This window comes from Hemiscyllium ocellatum, chromosome 42 (assembly GCF_020745735.1).
Source record: "Hemiscyllium ocellatum isolate sHemOce1 chromosome 42, sHemOce1.pat.X.cur, whole genome shotgun sequence".
Lineage (NCBI taxonomy): Eukaryota > Metazoa > Chordata > Chondrichthyes > Orectolobiformes > Hemiscylliidae > Hemiscyllium > Hemiscyllium ocellatum.
Genome location: NC_083442.1, coordinates 31,806,669 through 31,828,252, shown reverse-complemented (window position 1 = coordinate 31,828,252; position 21,584 = coordinate 31,806,669). Strand labels below are relative to the sequence as shown.

The following is a 21,584-nucleotide window of genomic DNA, read 5'->3' as shown; positions in this document are numbered from 1 at the left end:
AGAAATGTTAACTCTGTGGTTGGAGGAAGTAGCTCATGTCGGGAGCTTGACTTGGCCAGTTGGGAAGTAAAGACCCTGTCCCTGAGCCATCGGGGAGAGGGCTGGTGGTGATGTTGGGGAGCAGTCCAGAGTACATGTGTTTCTGAAGCTGTTTTCCTGCAGCTAGCCTGGTGGTGTCACCTGGGCACAGAGTCCCACCGGTCGCTGTGCAGTAGGTTGTGGGAGCACAGTCCTGGTTGTCAGGTTTGAGACCGGTGTGTGCATTTATTCAGGGCTGACCTTTCAGGAAATGTGGATGAGCGCCTCTCAGGAAAAAGAATGTACTGACCAAGGCAAAAACCGACCTAACTGCAGATGCTGTCAATCAGAAACAAAAGTGGAGTTTGCTGGAAAAGCTCAGCAGGTCTGGCAGCATCTGTGGAGAGAAATCAGAGTTAACGTTTTTGGTCCATTGACCCTTCCTCAGAGCGCTGAGCTCTGATGAAGGGTCACTCAACCCGAAACGTTAACTCTGATTTCTCTTCACAGATGCTGCCAGACCTGCTGAGCTTTTCCAGCACCTTCTGTCTTTGTTGTTGTTGTTGATAATGCTCAAGTCGATGATTTGGGATCCGGGGACATGTTAAGTCTCGTCTTTACAACAATTCTCAGTTTGTTCTCTGACTGCTCTCTGCTCCTGTACCCTGCTGCTAACATTGACACAGATGCTCACTTCTGTCTTACCCAAGGATATTAGGTACCAGGCAACATAAACCTTCACCTTAATGATTCACAAGTGTTCACGGTTGAGTGAGTGACTGCTCAGCAGCTCCTGAACCTGTTGGCGCTGAGGCTACCTTGTGCTGGCTCAATCCTGGAAACTTAACAGACGAGTTAAAGCTGAGCTTTTCAGAAGCAGGATGTGATCGAGAGATCCTGTGTGAGAGGGAGAGACGGACAGATCCTGTATGAGGAAGAGAGATAGAGACGGACAGATCCTGTGTGAGAGGGAGAGAGAGAGATGGACAGATCCTGTGTGAGAGGGAGAGAGAGAGACGGACAGATCCTGTGTGAGAGGGAGAGAGAGAGAGACGGACAGATCCTGTGTGAGAGGGAGAGAGATAGAGACGGACAGATCCTGTGTGAGAGGGAGAGAGAGAGACGGACAGATCCTGTGTGAGAGGGAGAGAGAGAGACGGACAGATCCTGTGTGAGAGGGAGAAAGAGAGACGGAGATAGAAAGACCGACAGATCCTGTGTGTGACAGGGAGAGAGATGGACAGATCCTGTGTGTGAGAGCGAGACGGACGGATCTTGTGTGTGACAGGGAGAGAGATGGACAGATCCTGTGTGTGACAGGGAGAGAGATGGACAGATCCTGTGTGTGACAGGGAGAGAGATGGACAGATCCTGTGTGTGAGAGCGAGACGGACGGATCTTGTGTGTGAGAGCGCGCGAGACGGACCGATCTTTGTGTGTGTGTGTGTGTGTGTGTGTGTGTGTGTGTGTGTGTGTGTGAGTGAGAGAGAGAGAGAGAGACTGACTGACAGACTGATGAATCCTGGGTGTGTGACGGATCCTGTGTGAAAGAGAGATGAATCCTGTGTGTGTGTGTGTGTGAGAGAGATTGGAGAGTGTGGGGCACAGATCCAGTGTGTGAGAGTAACCGATCCCGTGTATGGCTGGAATCATGGCTCAGTTCCCTCCAGCAGTTTACTTTGGAGCACATTTTTCTCTCATTCCCCCACCCACCCCTCCCTCCCATGGATCAAACAAGGCCCAGGTCGGTTCAGTGGCCAAGCAAATTTAGTCAAAGGAGTCTCACTGAAGTTTGCATCTTTTGTGTAGCCTGGGGTCAATGGGTCCTGACAAGAGTTCTCCATTTAATACAATCATCCCCAGTTGAGAGGATGTGCACTTTTGTTATTAACGGTGGGGACTGGTGAGGGGCTTAACATTAGCTACAGGGGAAACACTGACAGTATTTTTGTTACCCTGGCTGTGTAGTCCAGTGTGAAACAAAAGCGACTGTTGCTGGTGGAACACAGCAGGTCTGGCAGCACTGTGGAGGGAGAAACAGAGTCAACATTTCATGTTCAGTCTGACGAAAAGTCAAATCTATTTCTCTCTGCACAGACGTGGCCAGACCTGTTGAGTTTCTCCAGCTCTTGTCATTTGTATTTCAGAACTTGAGCATCTGCAGCCTTTTACGTTTGATTCTGTTAAGTGTGTTCTTGGGTTGCGCACTTGCTAGAAAGATTTAAAGCACTTGACTGAGGCGCTGCTTGTGCCAGTGACTCCTGTGTGTTTTCTGCCAATACAGGATGTCCGTGCTGAGAGAGGGATTGAAGTCCTTAGTCAAGTTAGACAGTGTTGGAATACATTCATATCCTGCACTGGGTCAACAGTCACACAGCAGAGCAACGCGACCTGTAGCAGCTCCTCCCTTTAATTCACCTATCTGAAAAAAACAGTTAGTGTTTGGTGCCAGTTCATAGTCCCCTGACACTTTCCAAATGTGACTAAAATCTGAGCAATGTGCTGTTGAGCAAAACAGGGGCTTGGAGTCTGTGTGAGGGAGAAGGAGTGCCTTGTGTTTAAGCAGCGATTGCAGCCTCCCCCAGAACGCTGCTTCAGGGGAGAGTAAGCCGCGATTACAGCTGCCTCAGCTCAATCAGCAGCAGAGCTGTGTGTGCCCTCCTGTCCCCGGAGCTCCCCCACTCCTGCCCCCTTTACTTTGGTGCCTCTTCATTCACTGTTGCTAACTTTAACCCACTCACCCTCTTAGGGACAGCTCAGTGGCTTCAGTGCGTCTGATGGTGGGTTTTGTCCTGGGCTTGGAGGACTGTGTTCCCGATTTGTGGGGGGGGGGGGGGGGGGGGGGGGGGGGGTGGGGGGGTGTGTTCCGGGGGGGGGGGGGGGGGGGGGGGGGGGGGGGGGATGGAGGGTGTTCCCGGTTGGGGAGGGAGGGTGTTCCCGGTTGGGGAGGGGGGAGTGTGTTCCCGGTTGGGGGAGGGGGATGTGGGAGGGAGTGTGTTCCCGGTTGGGGAGGGGGGGGGGGTGTGGGATGGAGGGTGTTCCCAGTTGGGGAGGGGAGAGGGGAGATTGTGTTCCCGGTTGGGGAGGTTTGGGAGGGAGTGTGTTCCTGGTTGGGGAAGGGGGAGTGTGTCCCCGGTTGGGGTGGGGGGTGTGGGAGGGAGGGTGTTCCCGGTTGGGGAGGGGAGAGGGGAAATTGTGTTCCCGGTTGGGGAGGTTTGGGAGGGAGTGTGTTCCTGGTTGGGGAGGGGGGAGTGTGTCCCCGGTTGGGGTGGGGGGTGTGGGAGGGAGGGTGTTCCCGGTTGGGGAGGGGGGTGTGGGAGGGAGGGTGCTCCCGGTTGGGGAGGGGGGTGTGGGAGGGAGGGTGCTCCCGGTTGGGGAGGGGGGTGTGGGAGGGAGGGTGTTCCCGGTTGGGGAGGGGGGTGTGGGAGGGAGGGTGTTCCCGGTTGGGGAGGGGAGAGGGGAGATTGTGTTCCCGGTTGGGGAGGGGGGTGTGGGAGGGGGGAGTGTGTTCCCGGTTGGGGAGGGGGGTGTGGGAGGGAGGGTGCTCCCGGTTGGGGAGGGGGGTGTGGGAGGGAGGGTGCTCCCGGTTGGGGAGGGGAGAGGGGAGATTGTGTTCCCGGTTGGGGAGGGGGGAGTGTGTTCCCGGTTGGGGAGGGGGGAGTGTGTTCCCGGTTGGGGAGGGGGGTGTGGGAGGGAGGGTGTTCCCGGTTGGGGAGGGGAGAGGGGAGATTGTGTTCCTGGTTGGGGAGGGGGGAAATGTGTTCCCGGTTAGGGAGGGGGTAAGGGGGAGATGAGTATGTTCCTGGTGGGAGGAGGCGGGGGATAGTGGGGTGGGGAGAGTGTGTTCCTGGTTGAGGTGGGAGGAGTGTGTTCCCAGATTGGGTGGGGGGAAGAGGGGAGGGGAGTATATTCCCAGTGGGGGGGGGGGGTGGGGAAAGTTTTTCCCAGTGGGAGAGGTGGGGGAAGAGTGTGTTCTCGATTTTGGGGGGCGGTGGTGGTGGGGGAGTGACCCGTCCGAGGCTAAGTGTGGATTCAGTGGGCTGAATGACATGTAGCAGATTCTGTGTTGTAGGAATAAAATATGTTTGGCTTCAAGCCTGGCAGATTGTCCAATTGAATTGCATCTGGAATGCAAAGCCTGGCCCTTGCCTTTTGAAGTACAAAAACATTTGGCGATCTCCCTGCCATGTTTTGAGTGGGTTCAGTCTGCTCCCCATCAGTTTGCAGGAGAGAACTAGCTGCGCTGTGACTTTACAGGGAACCACTGGGTGGTTTACTTAGACTTGTGCAAGAAGTGTCTTTATCCAGTTATCCCTACCTGCACTTCTCTCTGGGGAGGAGAGTCCCAACGACACGCAATCCTCTGACAGAAAAACAGAATCCTCCCTTTGGTCTTTAACGGAGACCCCATGTTAAAAAGGTCTGTCTTCATTTTGTCCCTAAGTGGATGAGGTGTAACTGTAAAACCCCTCGCTGAAACAAGGGAGCAGAATTAATTTCTCTATATCCACTTCCTTGATCATGTTTAAAAACCAATTATTTCATCCGTTAAACTTTTAAACTCAAGTGGACACAAGCCAATATCATGCAACCTAGAAACTGACCCTTCAATGCCTGGAAGCATTTGCGTGAATCAGCTCCAGATGCCTTCCTCGGGGGCTAATGTGTTCTTCTGCTGCCTGGATGGAATGTGACCAATTTGGATTCCTAAAGAAGTTTTCGTGTTGAGAACACGTGTGTTGCATCTGCCTTTTACTTGTTGCTTCCATTCCCAGTATAGTTGCCAAGCAATACTCAGGCACGTTGATGCCTAAACTGAGTCCGGACTGAGAAATGAAATGTGCACTGGGGACGAGGCCTGAGGCCTCTGCAATAATGCCAAGTAAATAGATTCGTGGCATAGATCAGCCATGACCTGACTGAGTGACGGTAGAGCTGGAGGGGCTGAATGGTCTCCTGATTATGAGAGCAAACAGGAGGCTGAACTATGGGCACGCACATGGTGACCAGGGAAAAGTTGGATCTCTGGGGATCAGTGTCGCTCCGTCCCAAACCCAGTACCTTGCCCTGGGTGGCATTTGGGGAACGAATAACATTCCTTTTTTTTAAAAAATTCATTCACGGGATGTGAGTATTATTGGCTTTACTGGCATTTATTGCCCCGTCCCTAGTTGCCCCCTCAAAAGGTGGGGTGAACCGCCACAGTCCATGTGCTGTAGATAGACCCACAATGCCCATAGGGAGAGAATGATAGAATATTGACCAAACGATACCGAGGGAACAACAGTATATTTCCGAGTAAGGGTGAAGTTGCCCAGAGGGGAATTTGTAGGAGTTGGGGTTCCCTGTATCTGCCCTCTCTTTCCTATCGAGTTGCAAGTTTGGATGAAGTGTCTAAGCAGCCAATGGTGCACTGCAGCAGTGTGTCTTATAGATGGTACACACTGCTGTATCAGTGATGGGACAATTTGATTTGGTTTGATTTATGGTTGTTACATACTCCAAGATACTGTGAACAGTGGTGAATTACGTGCTGTACAGGTAGATTGTACAGAACAGAGTGTTACAGTCACTGAGAAGGTGCAGAGAGAGAGAGAGGTCAGAATTAACGTTGGAGAGGTCCATTCACAAGTCTGATAACAGCGGGGAAGGTGCTGTTCTTGAATCTGTTGATACTAATATATCTTCTGCCTGACGGAAGGCTGTGTTTGATCATTTTCTCAATGCAGCGGGGAGTGTAGACGGAGTCAGCGGATGGGAGGCTGGTTAGTGTTGACGGACCAGGCTGTGCTCACAGCTCTATAGTTTCTCACAGTCTTGGGCAGAGCCGTTGCCACAGCACAACTATGATGCAACTAGATACAATGCTTTCTATGTTGCACCCATAAAAGTTGGTAAGAGCCCTGTGGACATGCTGAATTTCCTTAGCTTCTTGAAGAAGTAGAGACATTGTTGTGATTTCTTGACTGTAGTGTCAGTGTGGGTGGACCAGGAGAGATTGTTGGTGGTTGCCACTCCCAGGAACTTGATGATCTTGACCATCTCCACCTCAGCACCATTGATTAAGCCTGAACTCACTGACCAGCTCCTTCGTTTCGCTGACGTTGATGCTGAGATTGTAGTTTCTACAGCATGCCCTCTGTTTCTTTCCTGTACTCCGGTACATTGTTGTTTGAGGTTTGATCTACAGTGGTCGACTCGTCAGCAAACTTGTAAATGGAGTTGATGTGGAATTAGGCCACACAGTGGTGAGTGTAGAAGGAGTATGGTAGGGGGCTGAGTACACAGCCTTGCAGGCCACTGCTGTTTATTGTGGAGGAGGTGTTGTCGCCTGTCCTTACTGATTGATTGCAGTTTGTGGGTCAGGGAGTCGAGGATCCAGTTACAGAGGGGGAGCTGAGATCCCGGCCTCAGAGTTTAGAATTTAGTTGTTTGGAATTATGGTGCTGAAGGTGGAGTTGTAGTCAATAGTTGGGAGACTGACCTAGAACATAGAACTTTACTGATCAGTACAGGCCCTTCGGCCCTCGATGATGCGCCGACCTGTGTAACCAATCTGAAGCCTATCCAACCTGCACCATTCCATTTTCATCCATACGTCTATCCAATGACCATTTAGATGCCCTTAAAGTTGGCAAGTCTACTACTGTTGCAGGCAGTGCGTTCCCTGCCCCTACTACTCTCTGAGTAAAGAAATTATCTCTGACATCTGTCCTATATCTATCACCCCTCAACGTAAAGCTATGTCCCCTCGTGCTAGCCATCACCATCCAAGGATCTCACTGTCCACCCTGTCTAACCCTCTGATTATCTGTTATGTCTCTATTAAGTCACCTCTCAAACTTCTTCTGTCTAACAAAAACAGCCTCAAGTCCCTCAGCCTTTCCTCCAAACCAGGCAACATCCTGGTAAATCTCCTCTCACCTCTTTGCAAAGCTTCCACATCCTTCCTGTAATGCAGTGATCAGAACTGAAGGCAATACTCCAGATGTGGCTGCACCAGACTTTTGTACAGCTGCAGCATGACCTTTTGGCTTTGAAACTCAATCCCTCTATCAATAAAAGCTAATGCGCTGTATGCCTTCTTAACAACCCTGTCAACCTGGGTGGCAACTTCCAGGGATCTATGTACATGGACACCAAGATCTCTCTGTTCATCTACAAGAATCTTAGCATTTAACCCAGTACTTTGCATTCCTGTTACTCCTTCCAAAGTGAATCACCTCACACTTGTCCGCATTAAACTCCACTTGCCACCTCTCAGCCCAGCTCTGCAGCTTATCTATGTCCCTCTGTAACCTGCAATATCCTTCAGCACTGTCCACACCTCCACTGAGCTTAGTGACATCCACAAATTTACTAACCCATCCTTCTACACCCTCATCCAGGTCATTTATAAAAATGACAAACAACAGTGACCCCAAACCAGATCCTTGTGTTACACCACTAGTAACTGAACTCCAGGGTGAACATTTCCCATCAACCACCACCCTCTGTCTTCTTACAACTAGCCAATTTTTGATCGAAACCGCTAAATCACCCTCAATCCCATGCCTCTGTATTTTGTGCAATAGCTTACTGTGGTGAACTTTATCAAATACCTTACCAAAATCTGTATCCATATGTAGGTATCCTTGTTATCCAGAGCTGAAAATGTGTTGCTGGAAAAGCGCAGCAGGTCAGGCAGCATCCAAGGAACAGGAAATTCGACATTTCGGGCATAAGCCCTTCCTGATGAAGGGCTTATGCCCGAAACGTCGAATTTCCTGCTCCTTGGATGCTGCCTGACCTGCTGCGCTTTTCCAGCAACACATTTTCAGCTCTGATCTCCAGCATCTGCAGTCCTCACTTTCTCCATCCTTGTTATCCAGGTGTTTTCGGGCTGAGTGTAGGGCAAGGGAGATGGTGTCTGCTGTGGACCTGTTGTGCCGGTAATTGAATTGCAAAGGATGAAGGCAGCCTGATGCTTGTGGATGGAGTGCCAGTCAGGTGGGCTGCCAGTCTGGATGGTGTCTAGAGTCCTGAATATTATTGGAGCTGCAGTCATCCAGACAAGTGAGGAATATTCCATCACTTTCCTGACTTGTGCCTTGTAGATGATGGACAGGCTTTGGGGAGTCAGGAGGTGAGTTACCAGTTTTCTCACCTCTGACCTGTTCTTGTAGCCACAGTATTTATATGGCTAGTCAAATCAGCTTCTGGGCAGTGATAACCCCCAGGGGTGGTGTTAATGGTGGTTGAGGGGGGTGGAGTTGCTTCTGGTTAGCGTCTGTCTTGTTGGAGATGGCCATTGCCTGGTATTTGTGTGGTCCACATGTTATTTGTCAGTTGTTAGTCAAACCTGGATGTTGTCCAGGTCTTGCTGTATTTGGAAGTGGACTGCTTCAGAACCTGCGAGGTTGCGAAATTTTGTGCAATCATCGACGAATGTCTGCACTTATCCTCAGGAACTCCTGCAGAGATGACTGAGCCATCACAACCCTCTTCCTGAGGAATGTAGCTCCCACCAGTGGAGAGTTATCTCCATTTTCCACTGAGTTCAGTTTTGCTAGGGCTCCTTGATGCTGTACTAGGTCAGATACAGCCTTGGTGTCAAGGGCAGCCACAGCCACAGCCACAGCCACTGCCGCAGCCACTGCCACTGCCACCTCACCTCTGGAATCCAACTCTTTTGGCTGTGTTTGCACTGAGGCTGTAATGAGAACATGTGCTGAGTGGCCCTGGCAGAATTCAAACTGGGCATCAGCGAGCAGCTATTGTTGAGGAAGTACCACTGGGTAGCACTGCCGATGACACCTGATGTGACTTTACTGATAATTGAGAGTATACGGACCGGGTGATGGAGAGTGGACGGACCGGGGTGGTGATGGAGAGTGTACGGACCGGGGTGGTGATGGAGAGTGTACGGACCGGGGTGGTGATGGAGAGTGTGTGGACCGGGGTGGTGATGGAGAGTGTGTGGACCGGGGTGGTGATGGAGAGTGTGTGGACCGGGGTGGTGATGGAGTGTGTATGGACCGGGGTGGTGATGGAGAGTGTATGGACCGGGGTGGTGATGGAGAGTGTATGGACCGGGGTGGTGATGGAGAGTGTATGGACCGGGGTGGTGATGGAGAGTGTATGGACCGGGGTGGTGATGGAGAGTGTGTATGGACCGGGGTGGTGATGGAGAGTGTATGGACCGGGGTGGTGATGGAGAGTGTATGGACTGGGGTGGTGATGGAGAGTGTATGGACTGGGGTGGTGATGGAGAGTGTATGGACCGGGGTGGTGATGGAGAGTGTATGGACTGGGGTGGTGATGGAGAGTGTATGGACTGGGGTGGTGATGGAGAGTGTATGGACTGGGGTGGTGATGGAGAGTGTATGGACTGGGGTGGTGATGGCGAGTATATGGACCAGGTGATGATGGAGAGTATATGGACCGGTGGTAATTGTCCTGTATCCTGCTATTTTCATTGTTGCTGTCATGTTTAGTAATGTGAGCAATGCTTAAGCGTTTATCATTTGTTCTCCTGGTGTACCTTTCAGGTTACTGGGAATTCTTCCATTTCCATCTCTTAATGGGGACTCCAGCTGATTTAATTTTTTTTATTTTATTAAACAAATTACAAAACAGCTTACAACAAACATTTACAGCTGTACAAGAGACAGCAATTTTACAAGGGAGAGGAGCAGCAAAGCTAGGCCCCAAACCCTATCATTTGACCATTTTACAGAGAGATGAGGACAACCCTCAAATCCCAGTTCCACATTTAACAAGACAGTGACGATGACATTTGTACATTAAACAATACAGTTACATACAGAGTCCAGCTGATTTAATGGTGACAGTGACGATGTAACTGACCCAGTTAAAACAAGGCACATCCCTTTTTAATTAGGAGATTGAAAACTAATTGTTTAACTCTCCAACCATTCTGGTCACCCACTAATGTAGCTCCTGGTGTGGAGGGCCTCTGCATATACAATAATTTCTTGTCATTTGCATGATTGAAGCTCTTCAGCCTCCCTCAATCTCAGTCCTTTTTTGAAAATTTTTATTGACGAAAAGGATATGGAAGATATAGACTGTAGGGAAATAGATGGTGACATCTTGCAAAATGTCCAGATTACAGAGGAGGAAGTGCTGGATGTCTTGAAACGGTTAAAAGTGGATAAATCCCCAGGACCCGATCAGGTGTACCCGAGAACTCTGTGGGAAGCTAGAGAAGTGATTACTGGGCCTCTTGCTGAGATATTTGTATCACCGATAGTCACAGGTGAGGTGCCGGAAGACTGGAGGTTGGCAAACATGCCACTGTTTAAGAAAGATGGTAAGGACAAGCCAAGGAACTATAGACCAGTGAGGCTGACCTTGGTGGTGGGCAAGTTGTTGGAGGGAATCCTGAGGGAGAGGATGTACATGTATTTGGAAAGGCAAGGACTGATTCGGGATAGTCAACATGGCTTTGTGCATGGGAAATCATATCTCACAAACTCGATTGAGTTTTTTGAAGAAGTAACAAAGAAGGTTGATGAGAGTAGAGCGGTAGATGTGATCTATATGGACTTCAGTAAGGCGTTCGACAAGGTTCCCCATGGGAGACTGATGAGCAAGGTCAGATCTCATTGAATACAGGGAGAACTAGCCATTTGGATACAGAACTGGCTCAAAGATAGAAGACAGAGGGTGGTGGTGGAGGGTTGTTTTTCAGACTGGAGGCCTGTGACCAGTGGAGTGCCACAAGGATCGGTGCTGGGCCCTCTATTTTTTTGTCATTTACATAAACGATTTGGATGCGAGCATAAGAGGTACAATTAGTAAGTTTGCAGATGACACCAAAATTGGAGGTGTAGTGGACAGTGAAGAGGGTTATCTCAGATTGCAACAGGATCTGGACCAGATGGGCCAATGGGCTGAGAAGTGGCAGATGGAGTTTAATTCAGAAAAATGCAAGGTGCTGCATTTTGGGAAAGCAAATCTTAGCAGGACTTATACACTTAATGGTAAGGTCCTAGGGGGTGTTGCTGAACAAAGAGACCTTGGAGTGCAGGTTCATAGCTCCTTGAAAGTAGAGTCGCAGGTAGATAGGATAGTGAAGAAGGCGTTTGGTATGCTTTTCTTTATTGGTCAGAGTATTGAGTACAGGAGTTGGGGGGGTCATGTTGCAGCTGTACAGGACATTGGTTAGGCCACTGTTGGAATATTGTGTGCAATTCTGGTCTCCTTCCTATTGGAAAGATGTTGTGAAACTTGAAAGGGTTCAGAAAATATTTACAAGGATGCTGCCAGGGTTGGAGGATTTGAGCTAAAGGGAGAGGCTGAACAGGCTGGGACTGTTTTCCCTGGAATGTCGGAGACTGAGGGGTGGCCTTATAGAGGTTTACAAAATTATGAGGGGCATGGATAGGATAAATAGGCAAAGTCTTTTCCCTGGGATCAGGGAGTCCAGAACTAGAGGGCATAGGTTTAGGGTGAGAGGGGAAAGATATAATAGAGACCTAAGGGGCAACCTTTACACTCAGAGGGTGGCACGTGTATGGAATGAGCTGCCAGAGGATGTGGTGGAGGCTGGTACAATTGCAACATTTAAGAGCATTTGGATGGGTATATGAATAGGAAGGGTTTGGAGGGATATGGGCCGAGTGCTGGCAGGTGGGACTAGATTGGGTTGGGATATCTGGTCGGCATTGATGGGTTGGACTGAAGGGTCTATTTCCACGCTGTACATCTCAATGACTTTATAACTCTATGACCTGTACAGAACATTGGTTAGGCCACTTTTGGGAAGCCGCATGTGATTCTGCTCTCCCTGCTATCGGAAGGATGTTGTGAAACTTGAAAGGGTTCAGAAAAGATTTACAAGGATGTTGCCAGGGTTGGAGGGTTTGAGCCGTAGGGAGACCCTGAATAGACTGGGGCTGTTTTCCCTGGAGCGTCGGAGGCTGAGGAGTGACCTTATGGTGGTTTATAAAATCCTGAAGGGCCTGGATAGGGTAAATAGATAAGGTCTTTTTCCCAGGGAAGGAGACTCCAAAACTAGAGGGCACAGGTTTAGGGTGAGAGGGGAAAGATATAAAAGGGACCTAAGGGATAACTTTTTCACACAGAGGGTGGTGCGTTATAGAATGAACTGCCAGAGAAAGTGGTGGAGGATGGTACAATTGCAACATTTAAAAGGCATCTGGATGGCTACATGAATAGAGGGGGATGTGGACCAAGTGCTGGCAAATAGGACTAGATTAATTTAGGATTTCTGGTCGGCATAGATGTGTTGGACCGAAGCGTGTGTTTCCATGCTGTCCATCTCTCTGCCTTGTGTTCTGTGGCTGTCTCTAGCTGACCAGTATTTATTGTCTGTCCCTGGCTGCCCTTGAATGGAGTGGCTTGCTGGACCATTTCAGAGGCATGGTGAGTCATAGAGGTGTACAAAACAGAAACAGACCCTTCAGTCCAACTAGTCCATGTTGACCAGATATCCTAAACTGTTCGAGTACCATTAGCCAGCAGTTGGCCCATATCCCTTTCTACCCTTATGAGCTCTGTTTCTGTCTTTATAAATACTGTCTGACCTGCTGAGTTTCTCCAGCCCATTGTGTTTTGATTATTGAGTCATTCAGGCACAGAGTTGGGTAGCTCAATTTCAAGCCTAATTAACAAGCATTCGAGCAAGTTTGTTATTAGGTGCAACATAAGCCAGGGAGAGCCAGTTGGAAACAGATAGTGTTGATTGATCTGAATACAAATCGGATTTTGCTCAGAACGTCGTGTTTTCGGATCCAGTCAGTGAGGAACCTGATAGCGAGGTGTGGAACATGTCATATTTTCAGGAAGAGTTTGTGGCTTCTGATCTATGAAGTTGTCTTCTACTGCGTAGCATTGCCGCCTCACAGCACCAGAGATCCGATTCCACACACGGGCGGTTGTCTGGGTGGAGTTTACACATTCTCCCTGTGTCTGCGTGGGTTTCCTCCCACAGTCCAAAGCTGACCAAGCTAACTTACCCAAAATGTTCAGGGATGTACAGGCTACTTGGGCTAGCCATGGGAAATGTGGGGTTACAGGGATAGGGTAAGGGGGTGTGTCTGTCTGAGATGACATTTAAAGGGTTGGTATGACTCATGGGCCAAGTGATTCTGTGGGGCTTTCCTCCCATCTGTCTGACCCTGTTTTCAACTCACTGACTAACCGCTGCAATCAGTCTCTGTCAATAACTCAAAGTCATTTTATTTTGTGCTTGTTGGAAGGAGAGCTTACTGGATCTCAGACTGTGTCTCCAAATGCAGAAATCTTTTCCTGCATTGTCATCCTTTATTCTGATGAAGCTACATATTCATAAGAAGCTTCAGTAAGAGATATTAAGCAAGTTAAATACTCAAGGGAGCTCACATTCCTGAGATTAACAAGAGCTTGTCTTTACTGATCATTTTCTCAATGTGACATTGTTAACTTTTATCTGCACTGAACCTAAACTGAAAAGCTGTGTGTCAGTAAATTGCTCATTTTAATCAGCATAAAATTAAATGTTCAACTAATCAGTTTGACAGGCCAGTCCAAGTGGGTGCAGTGTGTTTGCCATTATTTAATTGGCTATTTGAAGATTGCTTATTAAAATAAAATGAAAGGAATGCATTCCTCAGCAAGCGCTCTCCTACTTTCTTTCTCCCTCCCTCTGTTTTGTTTCTCCCTCGTTCTCTTTTTGTCTCTCTCGCTTCCCCCTCCCCCTCCCCCTCTTTCCTTTTCCTTTAATCCCTCTCCCCTTCCCCTTCCCTTCTCTCTACCCCGCTCCTTCTCTTTGCTCACCCCTTTCCCCTCTCTTCCCTCCCTTTTGCCTCCCTTCCCCCCTTACCCCCTTCCCCCCCCTTACCGCCTTCCCCCCTTCCCCCCCATCCCCTTCCCCCTCTTCGTCCCTTCCCTTCATTCCCTCTTCCTCCCCCCCTTCCTCCCCCCCTTCCTCCCCCCCTTCCTCCCCCCCTTCCTCCCCCCCTTCCTCCCCCCCTTTCCCCCTTCCCTCATTCCCCCTTCTCCCCTCTTCCCCCTTCTCCCCTCTTCCCCCTCCCCCTCTTACCCCACCAATTCAGCACCACTCCCGCTCCCTCACCCACCCTCTCTACGCCCTTCCCCTTGTCCTCCCCGATCCCACCCCCCCATTCCTCCCCTTCCCCCTCCCCCTCTCCCCATGCACTTTTGCATCAAATCCTTGAATCACCTTTGGTCCTTTAGGAAGAGCCAAACTTCTATTTTCTCCTCTTTGGTCCAGTTCTCCCTTTGGAGGGAGCTGGTGCACCCCAGAGGCATCGGGGAGGCGTCTCTTTGGATGGGCATCTTCAATTTTGCCTTTTGTAATTTTGTTTGTGGCAAAGGGACCCAACCTCTGTTTTAACTGCCTTTCTGATAGGGGGTGGGAGCTGCTGATGGGTTTGTTGTCCAGTCTGTGCTAAGTTAGTCAGTCTCAGCCCCAGGTGGGTGGGGGGCAGGTTTACATAGAGGAAGCTAATGGGCCGGAATTCCTTGGCGTTCTCCAGGAATATTCATTGGACAGTGTGTGTTTGTAGGTCTTGAGTGAAGACAGAACCTGTCTTGACTGGGGGCGCTCTCTAAGTTTAAATATTCTGCTGTGCTCCCTGTCCAGCTGTTGAAAGATTTTCAGACTTTGCATTTATACTGGTGTCTTCATAACTTCAGCACATCTCAAAGTGCTTTGTAGCCAATATTGGAGATGTAGCAGTCAGTACAGGCGTAGTGAGATATTTGACAACGGTCAGATAAAATAATGAGGGATAAAGCTTGGATGTTAGGGTGTAAACCTGTATTCTTTAAAACACTGCCTCCTCAGATGGTGAACTTCTATTCTGTAGCTTGGCACCTCACCCAGTGCAGCACTCCCTCAATACTGCACAGTGGTCTTAATCTGCAGTTGATATCCTTGTGGGGCTTGAACCCCCCAGTACCTGAGGCCGAGGTACAGCTGACTCTTGTTAATTAGGTCTGATTGACTGTTTTCAGTCTCGCTCTACCTCTGGTCAATGTAGGAAGGATATTCCCAAGGGGAGGCGGAGTCCAGAGCCCAGAGTCATAGCTTAAGGATGTGCAGTAAATCTTTTAGGTTTGAAATGAGGGGAAGTTTCTTCAGGTAAAGCTTGTGGTTGAAGCCAAAACATTGTGTTTTACAAAAGGAGGTAGGTACAGTTCTGAGACTAAAGGGATGAAGGGATATTGGGGAAGAGCAGGATTAGGGGATTGAACTCGATGGTCAGCCAGGATCACATTGAATGGCAGACCAGGCTCATGGCCTACTCCTGCTCCTGTCTTCGATGTTAGACCATGCTAGATGAGTCAGTCTGTGACGTAGAGAGGGTAATGAAGGTGGGGTGATCATTCTCCGAAAGGATGTGGCCTTTGCTGTCCATATCAATGTCTATTACCCTGTACGGTGGAGAAGGTGGTGGTGAGGTGCCTACTCTGACTGCTGCAGCCTGTGTGCTGTAGGGACAGCCATAATGCTATCAGGGAAGGAGTCGTAGGTTACTGTTGACCCAGTGATAGTGATGGACAGCGATATATTTCCAAGCCAGGATGGTGTGTAGCATGGAAGGGAGTTTGCACATGACTGTGTTCCCATGCATCTATTGTCATTGTCCTTCTAGATAGTAGAATGGTGGGGCTTAGATTGCGACCAAAGGTCAGAGTCCCAGACGTGTACACCATTTTGAGTCACGAGGCCCCCTTATCTTGTTGGACACTGGATCCTCAAGGTTTTACGTCTTGCTCCTCGGTTGACTGATTGCAACCTGGTTCTTCCTGCAGACCTTCCAGGAAACGCAGAGACACGTTTGGGATAGCGAACGCCACCCTGGGTGTGAACAACACCGCCCCGCCAGAACGGCACGGCAATAATTCCAACCCTGAGAGGAAGGCCGACTACCCCTTCTTTGAGAACAAAGTGTGGTACAAGGACAGAACGGTGATCTCGAACTTGCGGCACTTCACCACGTATCGCGTTGACATTCACGCCTGCAATCATGAGGCTCTTAAACTCGGCTGCAGTGTGTCGGCGTTTGTGTTTGCCAGAACGATGCCAGCAGGTGAGGGGTGGGGGGGAGCTGCAGCGCAGTCTGCCTCGTTTTCGACAGCAGTCTTGGCTGACAGAGCTGATATCCCACAAGATTGGGAGGGAGGAGTGGGGGGTGGTCATAGGGAGGTGGTGTTGTTGGTGGAGTGGATTTTTGTGGTGGGAGGGTGGTCGTGCTGGTTGAGTGGGGGGGAATTAGGAGATGTTGGTGATCGTGCCGGGGGATGGGGTGGGTGTTGGGTGGGTATATGTGGTTGTGGTGGAGATGGTTATGGCAGGGTTGGGAATGGGGTGGATTTTTGTGGCAGGGACTGGTGTGTGGTCGGGGTGGGGGTGGTTGAAGTGGGTGGGGTTGGGGGTGAGGTGGATTTTTGTGGTAGGGAGTGGTGTGTGGTCGGGGTGGGGTTGGGGGTGAGGTAGATTTTTGTGGCAAAGAGTGGTGTGTGGTCGGGGTGGGGGTGGTTGAAGTGGGTGGGGTTGGGGGTGAGGTAGATTTTTGTGACAGTGGTGTGTGGTTGGGGTGGGGGTGGTTGAAGTGGATGGGGTTGGGGGTGAGGTGGAATTTTGTGGCAGGGAGTGGTGTGTGGTTGGGGTGGGATGGAATTTTGTGGTGGAGGGGTGGTCATGCTGGTGGGGTGGGTGGGGGAGTGTTGGTGGTCGCGCTGGGGGAAGGAGGCGGTGTGGGGGGGTTGGGGGGGTGAGTTGGGTGGTTTTTTTCTGTCTGGGGCCAGCTAAGTGGTTATAGGGGGATGGTCGAGGTGAGGGTGGGGTGGTTGTAGTGGGCGGGGGTGGGGTGGAGTTTTGTGGTGGGGGTAGTCGTGCTGGTGGGGTGTGTGGGGGCTTGTTGGTGGTCATGCCGGGGTAAGTGGAGGGGATTGGGTGAATATTTGTGGCTGGGAGCGGGTGGTGGTGGTCATAGGGGGCTGGTTATGGCAGGGTTTGGGGGCTGGGAGTGGTTGGGGGGTATGGGATGGGTGAGCGCTCATGGGGAAGATCTGTGGGACAGTATCCGTGGTTTGGAGACACACTAAATTGAGGTTGGACAGAAGAACACTGGCTGAAAGTGAAGGATTGAAGTTCTAGGTGAGAGTGTATTTTAACAGTCAAATGTGTGACAGTTGTGCATCGTCAGTGAAGAGAGGCTGGTGACAGGGATGTGGTGCAGATGAAAGGGGATTTTAACTTTCCAAACATAGACTGGGACTGCCATAGTGTTAAAGATTTAGGTGGAGAGGAATTTCTTAAGTATGTACAAGACAATTTTCTGATTCAGTATGTGGTTCTACCTACTAGAGAAGTTGCAAAACTTGACCTACTCTTGGGAAATAAGGCAGGGCAGGTGACTGAGGTGTCACTGGGGGAGCACTTTGGGGCCAGCGACCATAATTCTATGCGTTTTAAAATAGTGATGGAAAAGGATAGACCAGATCTAAAAGTTGAAGTTCTAAATTGGAGAAAGGCCAATTTTGACAGTATTAGGCAAGAACTTTCAAAAGCTGATTGGAGGCAGATGTTCACAGGTAAAGGGATGGCTGGAAAATGGGAAGCCTTCAGAAATGAGATAACAAGAATCCAGAGAAAGTATATTCCTGTCAGGGTGAAAGGGAAGGCTGGTAGGTATAGGGAATGCTGGATGACTAAAGAAATTGAGGGTTTGGTTATGAAAAAGAAGAAAGCATACGTCAGGTATAGACAGGATAGATCGAGTGAATCCTTAAAAGAGTATAAAGGCAGTAGGAGTGTACTTAAGAGGGAAATCAGGAGGGCAAAAAGGGGACATGAGATAGCTTTCGCAAATAGAACTAAGGAGAATCCAAAGGGTTTTCACAAATACACTAAGGACAAAGGATAACTAGGGAGAGAATAGGGCCACTCAAATTTCAGCAAGGTGGCCTTTGTGTGGAGCCACAGAAAATGGGGGAGATACTAAATGAATATTTTGCATCAGTATTTACTGTGGAAAAGGATATGGAAGATATAGACTGTAGGGAAATAGATGGTGACATCTTGCAAAATGTCCAGATTACAGAGGAGGAAGTGCTGGATGTCTTGAAACGGTTAAAAGTGGATAAATCCCCAGGAACTGATCAGGTGTACCCGAGAACTCTGTGGGAAGCTAGAGAAGTGATTGGTGGGCCTCTTGCTGAGATATTTGTATCATCGATAGTCACAGGTGAGGTGCCAGAAGACTGGAGGTTGGCAAACGTGCCACTGTTTAAGAAAGGTGGTAAGGACAAGCCAGGGAACTATAGACCAGTGAGCCTGACCTCGGTGGTGGGCAAGTTGTTGGAGGGAATCCTGAGGGACAGAATGTACATGTATTTGGAAAGGCAAGGACTGATTCAGGATAGTCAACATGGCTTTGTGTGTGGGAAATCATGTCTCACAAACTTGATTGAGTTTTTTGAAGAAGTAACAAAGAAGATTGATGAGGGCAGGGCGGTAGATGTGATCTATATGGACTTCAGTAAGGCGTTCGATAAGGTTCCCCATGGGAGACTGATTAGCAAGGTTTGATCTCACGGAATACAGGGAGAACTAGCCATTTGGATACAGAAGTGGCACAAAGGTAGAAGACAGAGGGTGGTAGTGGAGGGTTGTTTTTCAGACTGGAGGCCTGTGACCAGTGGAGTGCCACAAGAATCGGTGCTGGGTCCTCTACTTTTTGTCATTTACATAAATGATTTGGATGCGATGACACCAAAATTGGAGGTGTAGTGGACAGCGAAGAGGGTTACCTTAGATTACAACAGGATCTGGACCAGATGGGCCAATGGACTGAGAAGTGGCAGATGGAGTTTAATTCAGATAAATGCGAAGTGCTGCATTTTGGGAAAGCAAATCTTAGCAGGACTTATACACTTAATAGTAAGGTCCTAGGGAGTGTTGCTGAACAAAGATAACTGGAAGTTCGGGTTCATAGCTTCTTGAAAGTGGAGTCGCAGGTGGATAGGATAATGAAGAAGGCGTTTGGTATGCTTTCCTTTATTGGTCAGAGTATTGAGTACAGGAGTTGAGAGGTCATGTTGCGGCTGTACAGGACATTGGTTAGGCCACAGTTGGAATATTGTGTGCAATCCTGGCCTTCCTATCGGAAAGATGTTGTGAAACTTGAAAAGGTTCAGAAAAGATTTACAAGGATGTTGCCAGGGTTGGAGGATCTGAGCTACAGGGAGAGGCTGAACAGGCTGGGACTATTTCCCTGGAGCATCGGAGGCTGAGGGGTGACCTTATAGAGGTTTACAAAATTATGAGGGGCATGGATAGGGTAAATAGACAAAGTCTTTTCTCTGGGGTGGGGGGAGTCCAGATCTAGAGGGCATAGGTTTAGGGTGACAGGGGAAAGATATAAAAGAGACCTAAGGGGCACCTTTTCAATGCAGAGGGTAGTACATGTATAGAATGAGCTGCTCGAGGAAGTGGTGGAGGCTGGTACAATTGCAACATTTAAGAGGCATTTGGATGGGTATATGAATAGGGACGGTTTGGAGGGATATGGGCCGGGTGCTGGCAGGTGGGACTAGATTGGGTTGGGATATCTGGTCGGTATGGACGGGTTGGACCGAAGGGTCTGTTTCTGTGCTGTACATCTCTATGACCTGGGTTCAGGGGCTTTTGTGAGTTGACATGTGACAATAGCTGACAGTGGAACATTCACACGTGATCCTAGAAACACCCAAACAGAAAGCAAAGATGTTTATAGTGCACAAAACCTGAGGATAAAATTCTTTCCTTGCCTCTCTCTATCTCTCTCTCTCTCTCTCTCTCTCTCTCTCTCTCTCTCTCTCTCTCACAGAAAAAGCTGACAACATACCGGGTCCGGTTATGTGGGAACCCGGGGATGATGACGTCAGCATTTACCTCAAATGGCCGGAGCCCCCCAGTCCAAATGGGTTGATCCTGATGTATGAAGTGAGGTACAGCCGCGGGGACAGTGAGGTAAGACAGTCCCATCAGGGACGGGTATGCCAAACACATACAGGCAGTGTCTCCCCCCCCCCCCCCCCCCCCCCCCCCCCCTCCCCGCCAATGGCATCACTCTGTCCTCTCTCCTCATCTTTATTTGGGCTGTCATATTTTTAGTGGCAGAACATCCCTCAAAGTGAGCGTGTACAGAACGTTCCAGATGCTTGATGTGAACCTTTCGGTGACGTTAGGAGATGCAGCCTGAGATAGAGGCAGGAGAGCAGCCATTTTCTTCCTCAGATCTCCACTGTCTGAAAATGATGTGAACTTATGTGTCCCAGCTCAGCCTTGAATGTATTCGATGGTTCAACCCTCCATAGCTCACCAGGAAACAAAATTTCAAAGACGAATGACCTCCCAAGGGAAGAAACCCCCACCCCCTCATCTCCACCTCAGATGAGAGACCCTTGACCTTGAAGCTGGGTCCTGTAGTTCTTGACTCGCTCACATGGAGATGGCATCTGTTCAGCATCCAATCTTGTCATGTTCCAATCAGAACGTCTCCCATTCTGCTAAACTCCAGGCAGGGGATACCCAAATGCACCAACTATTCCTCAGCATCCAAGCTTACCCACCTTTTAACCTCCATTGTCTCTTGGGGAAGTGACAGAGTGGCTCAATTTTGTTCAGCTCTGATTTTGGATTGGCGTTACTTGTGAGTTATTTATCTGCCGCTGTGTGCCATGCCTCTCGATGCAGCAGGACATCGTGTCTGCTGAGAGACAAGGTTTAGTAGATGTGGCAGCGATAGTACCAGTCCTTCCTGGTATCTGATGGTAGAGTTGCAGTTGACCAGAGCCCCCCCTTGTTTATCTTCTGTTCAGTCCCTTGGGGGCCCAGTGGCTCTTCCAAATTCTTTTACTCGAGAAATCCGAGATGCCTGTAACTCACTCTGGTTTCACGGTGTGCAGGAGATGTCATAGGCACCATCGCTTGAAGTGCATTGGCCGAGAATTTTAGCAAGTTGGTCTGGCTCCGGGTGTCTTGGCAGGGGGGGCCTGGTTACAGGATTCCTGTGTGACAGCATCTTCCTGGGCGAGGGTGGGGATAGTGAGCTCATAAAATGGTCAGAGGGGACTGGGTTGGCACCTCCGCATGGTCATTCTGAAGCCAGCCCTCCATCTTGGTATCTCCTGTTCTGTGACATATTAGGAAACGTTCAGTGAAGTGGAAGTCCTTTTGCTCGGCTGAACAGAGACCATAAGACATAGGAGTGGAAGTAAGGCCATTCGGCCCATCGAGTCCACTCCGCCATTCAATCATGGCTGGGCATTTCAACTCCACTTACCAGCGTTCTCCCCGTAGCCCTTAATTCCTCGAGACAACAAGAATCTATCAATCTCTGCCTTGAAGACATTTAGCGTCCCGGCCTCCACTGCACTCTGTGGCAATGAATTCCACAGGCCCACCATTCTCTGGCTGAAGAAATGTCTCCACATTTCTGTTCTGAATTTACCCCCTCTAATTCTAAGGGTGTGTTCACAGGTCCTAGTCTCCTCGCCTAATGGAAACAATTTCCTAGCGTCCACCCTTTCCAAACCATGTA

At 49.5% G+C, this 21,584-nt stretch overlaps 1 protein-coding gene across 1 annotated transcript in view; it reads left to right on the top strand.

The window, feature by feature from the left end:
• igf1ra (insulin-like growth factor 1a receptor) overlaps positions 1 to 21,584 on the top strand; it is a 244,505-nt gene that overhangs the window by 185,887 nt on the left and 37,034 nt on the right. The window contains exons 11-12 of the mRNA XM_060853643.1: positions 15,808 to 16,085; positions 19,869 to 20,011. Coding sequence (XP_060709626.1) covers positions 15,808 to 16,085; positions 19,869 to 20,011 — 421 coding nt within the window. The remainder of the gene's footprint in view (positions 1 to 15,807; positions 16,086 to 19,868; positions 20,012 to 21,584) is intronic.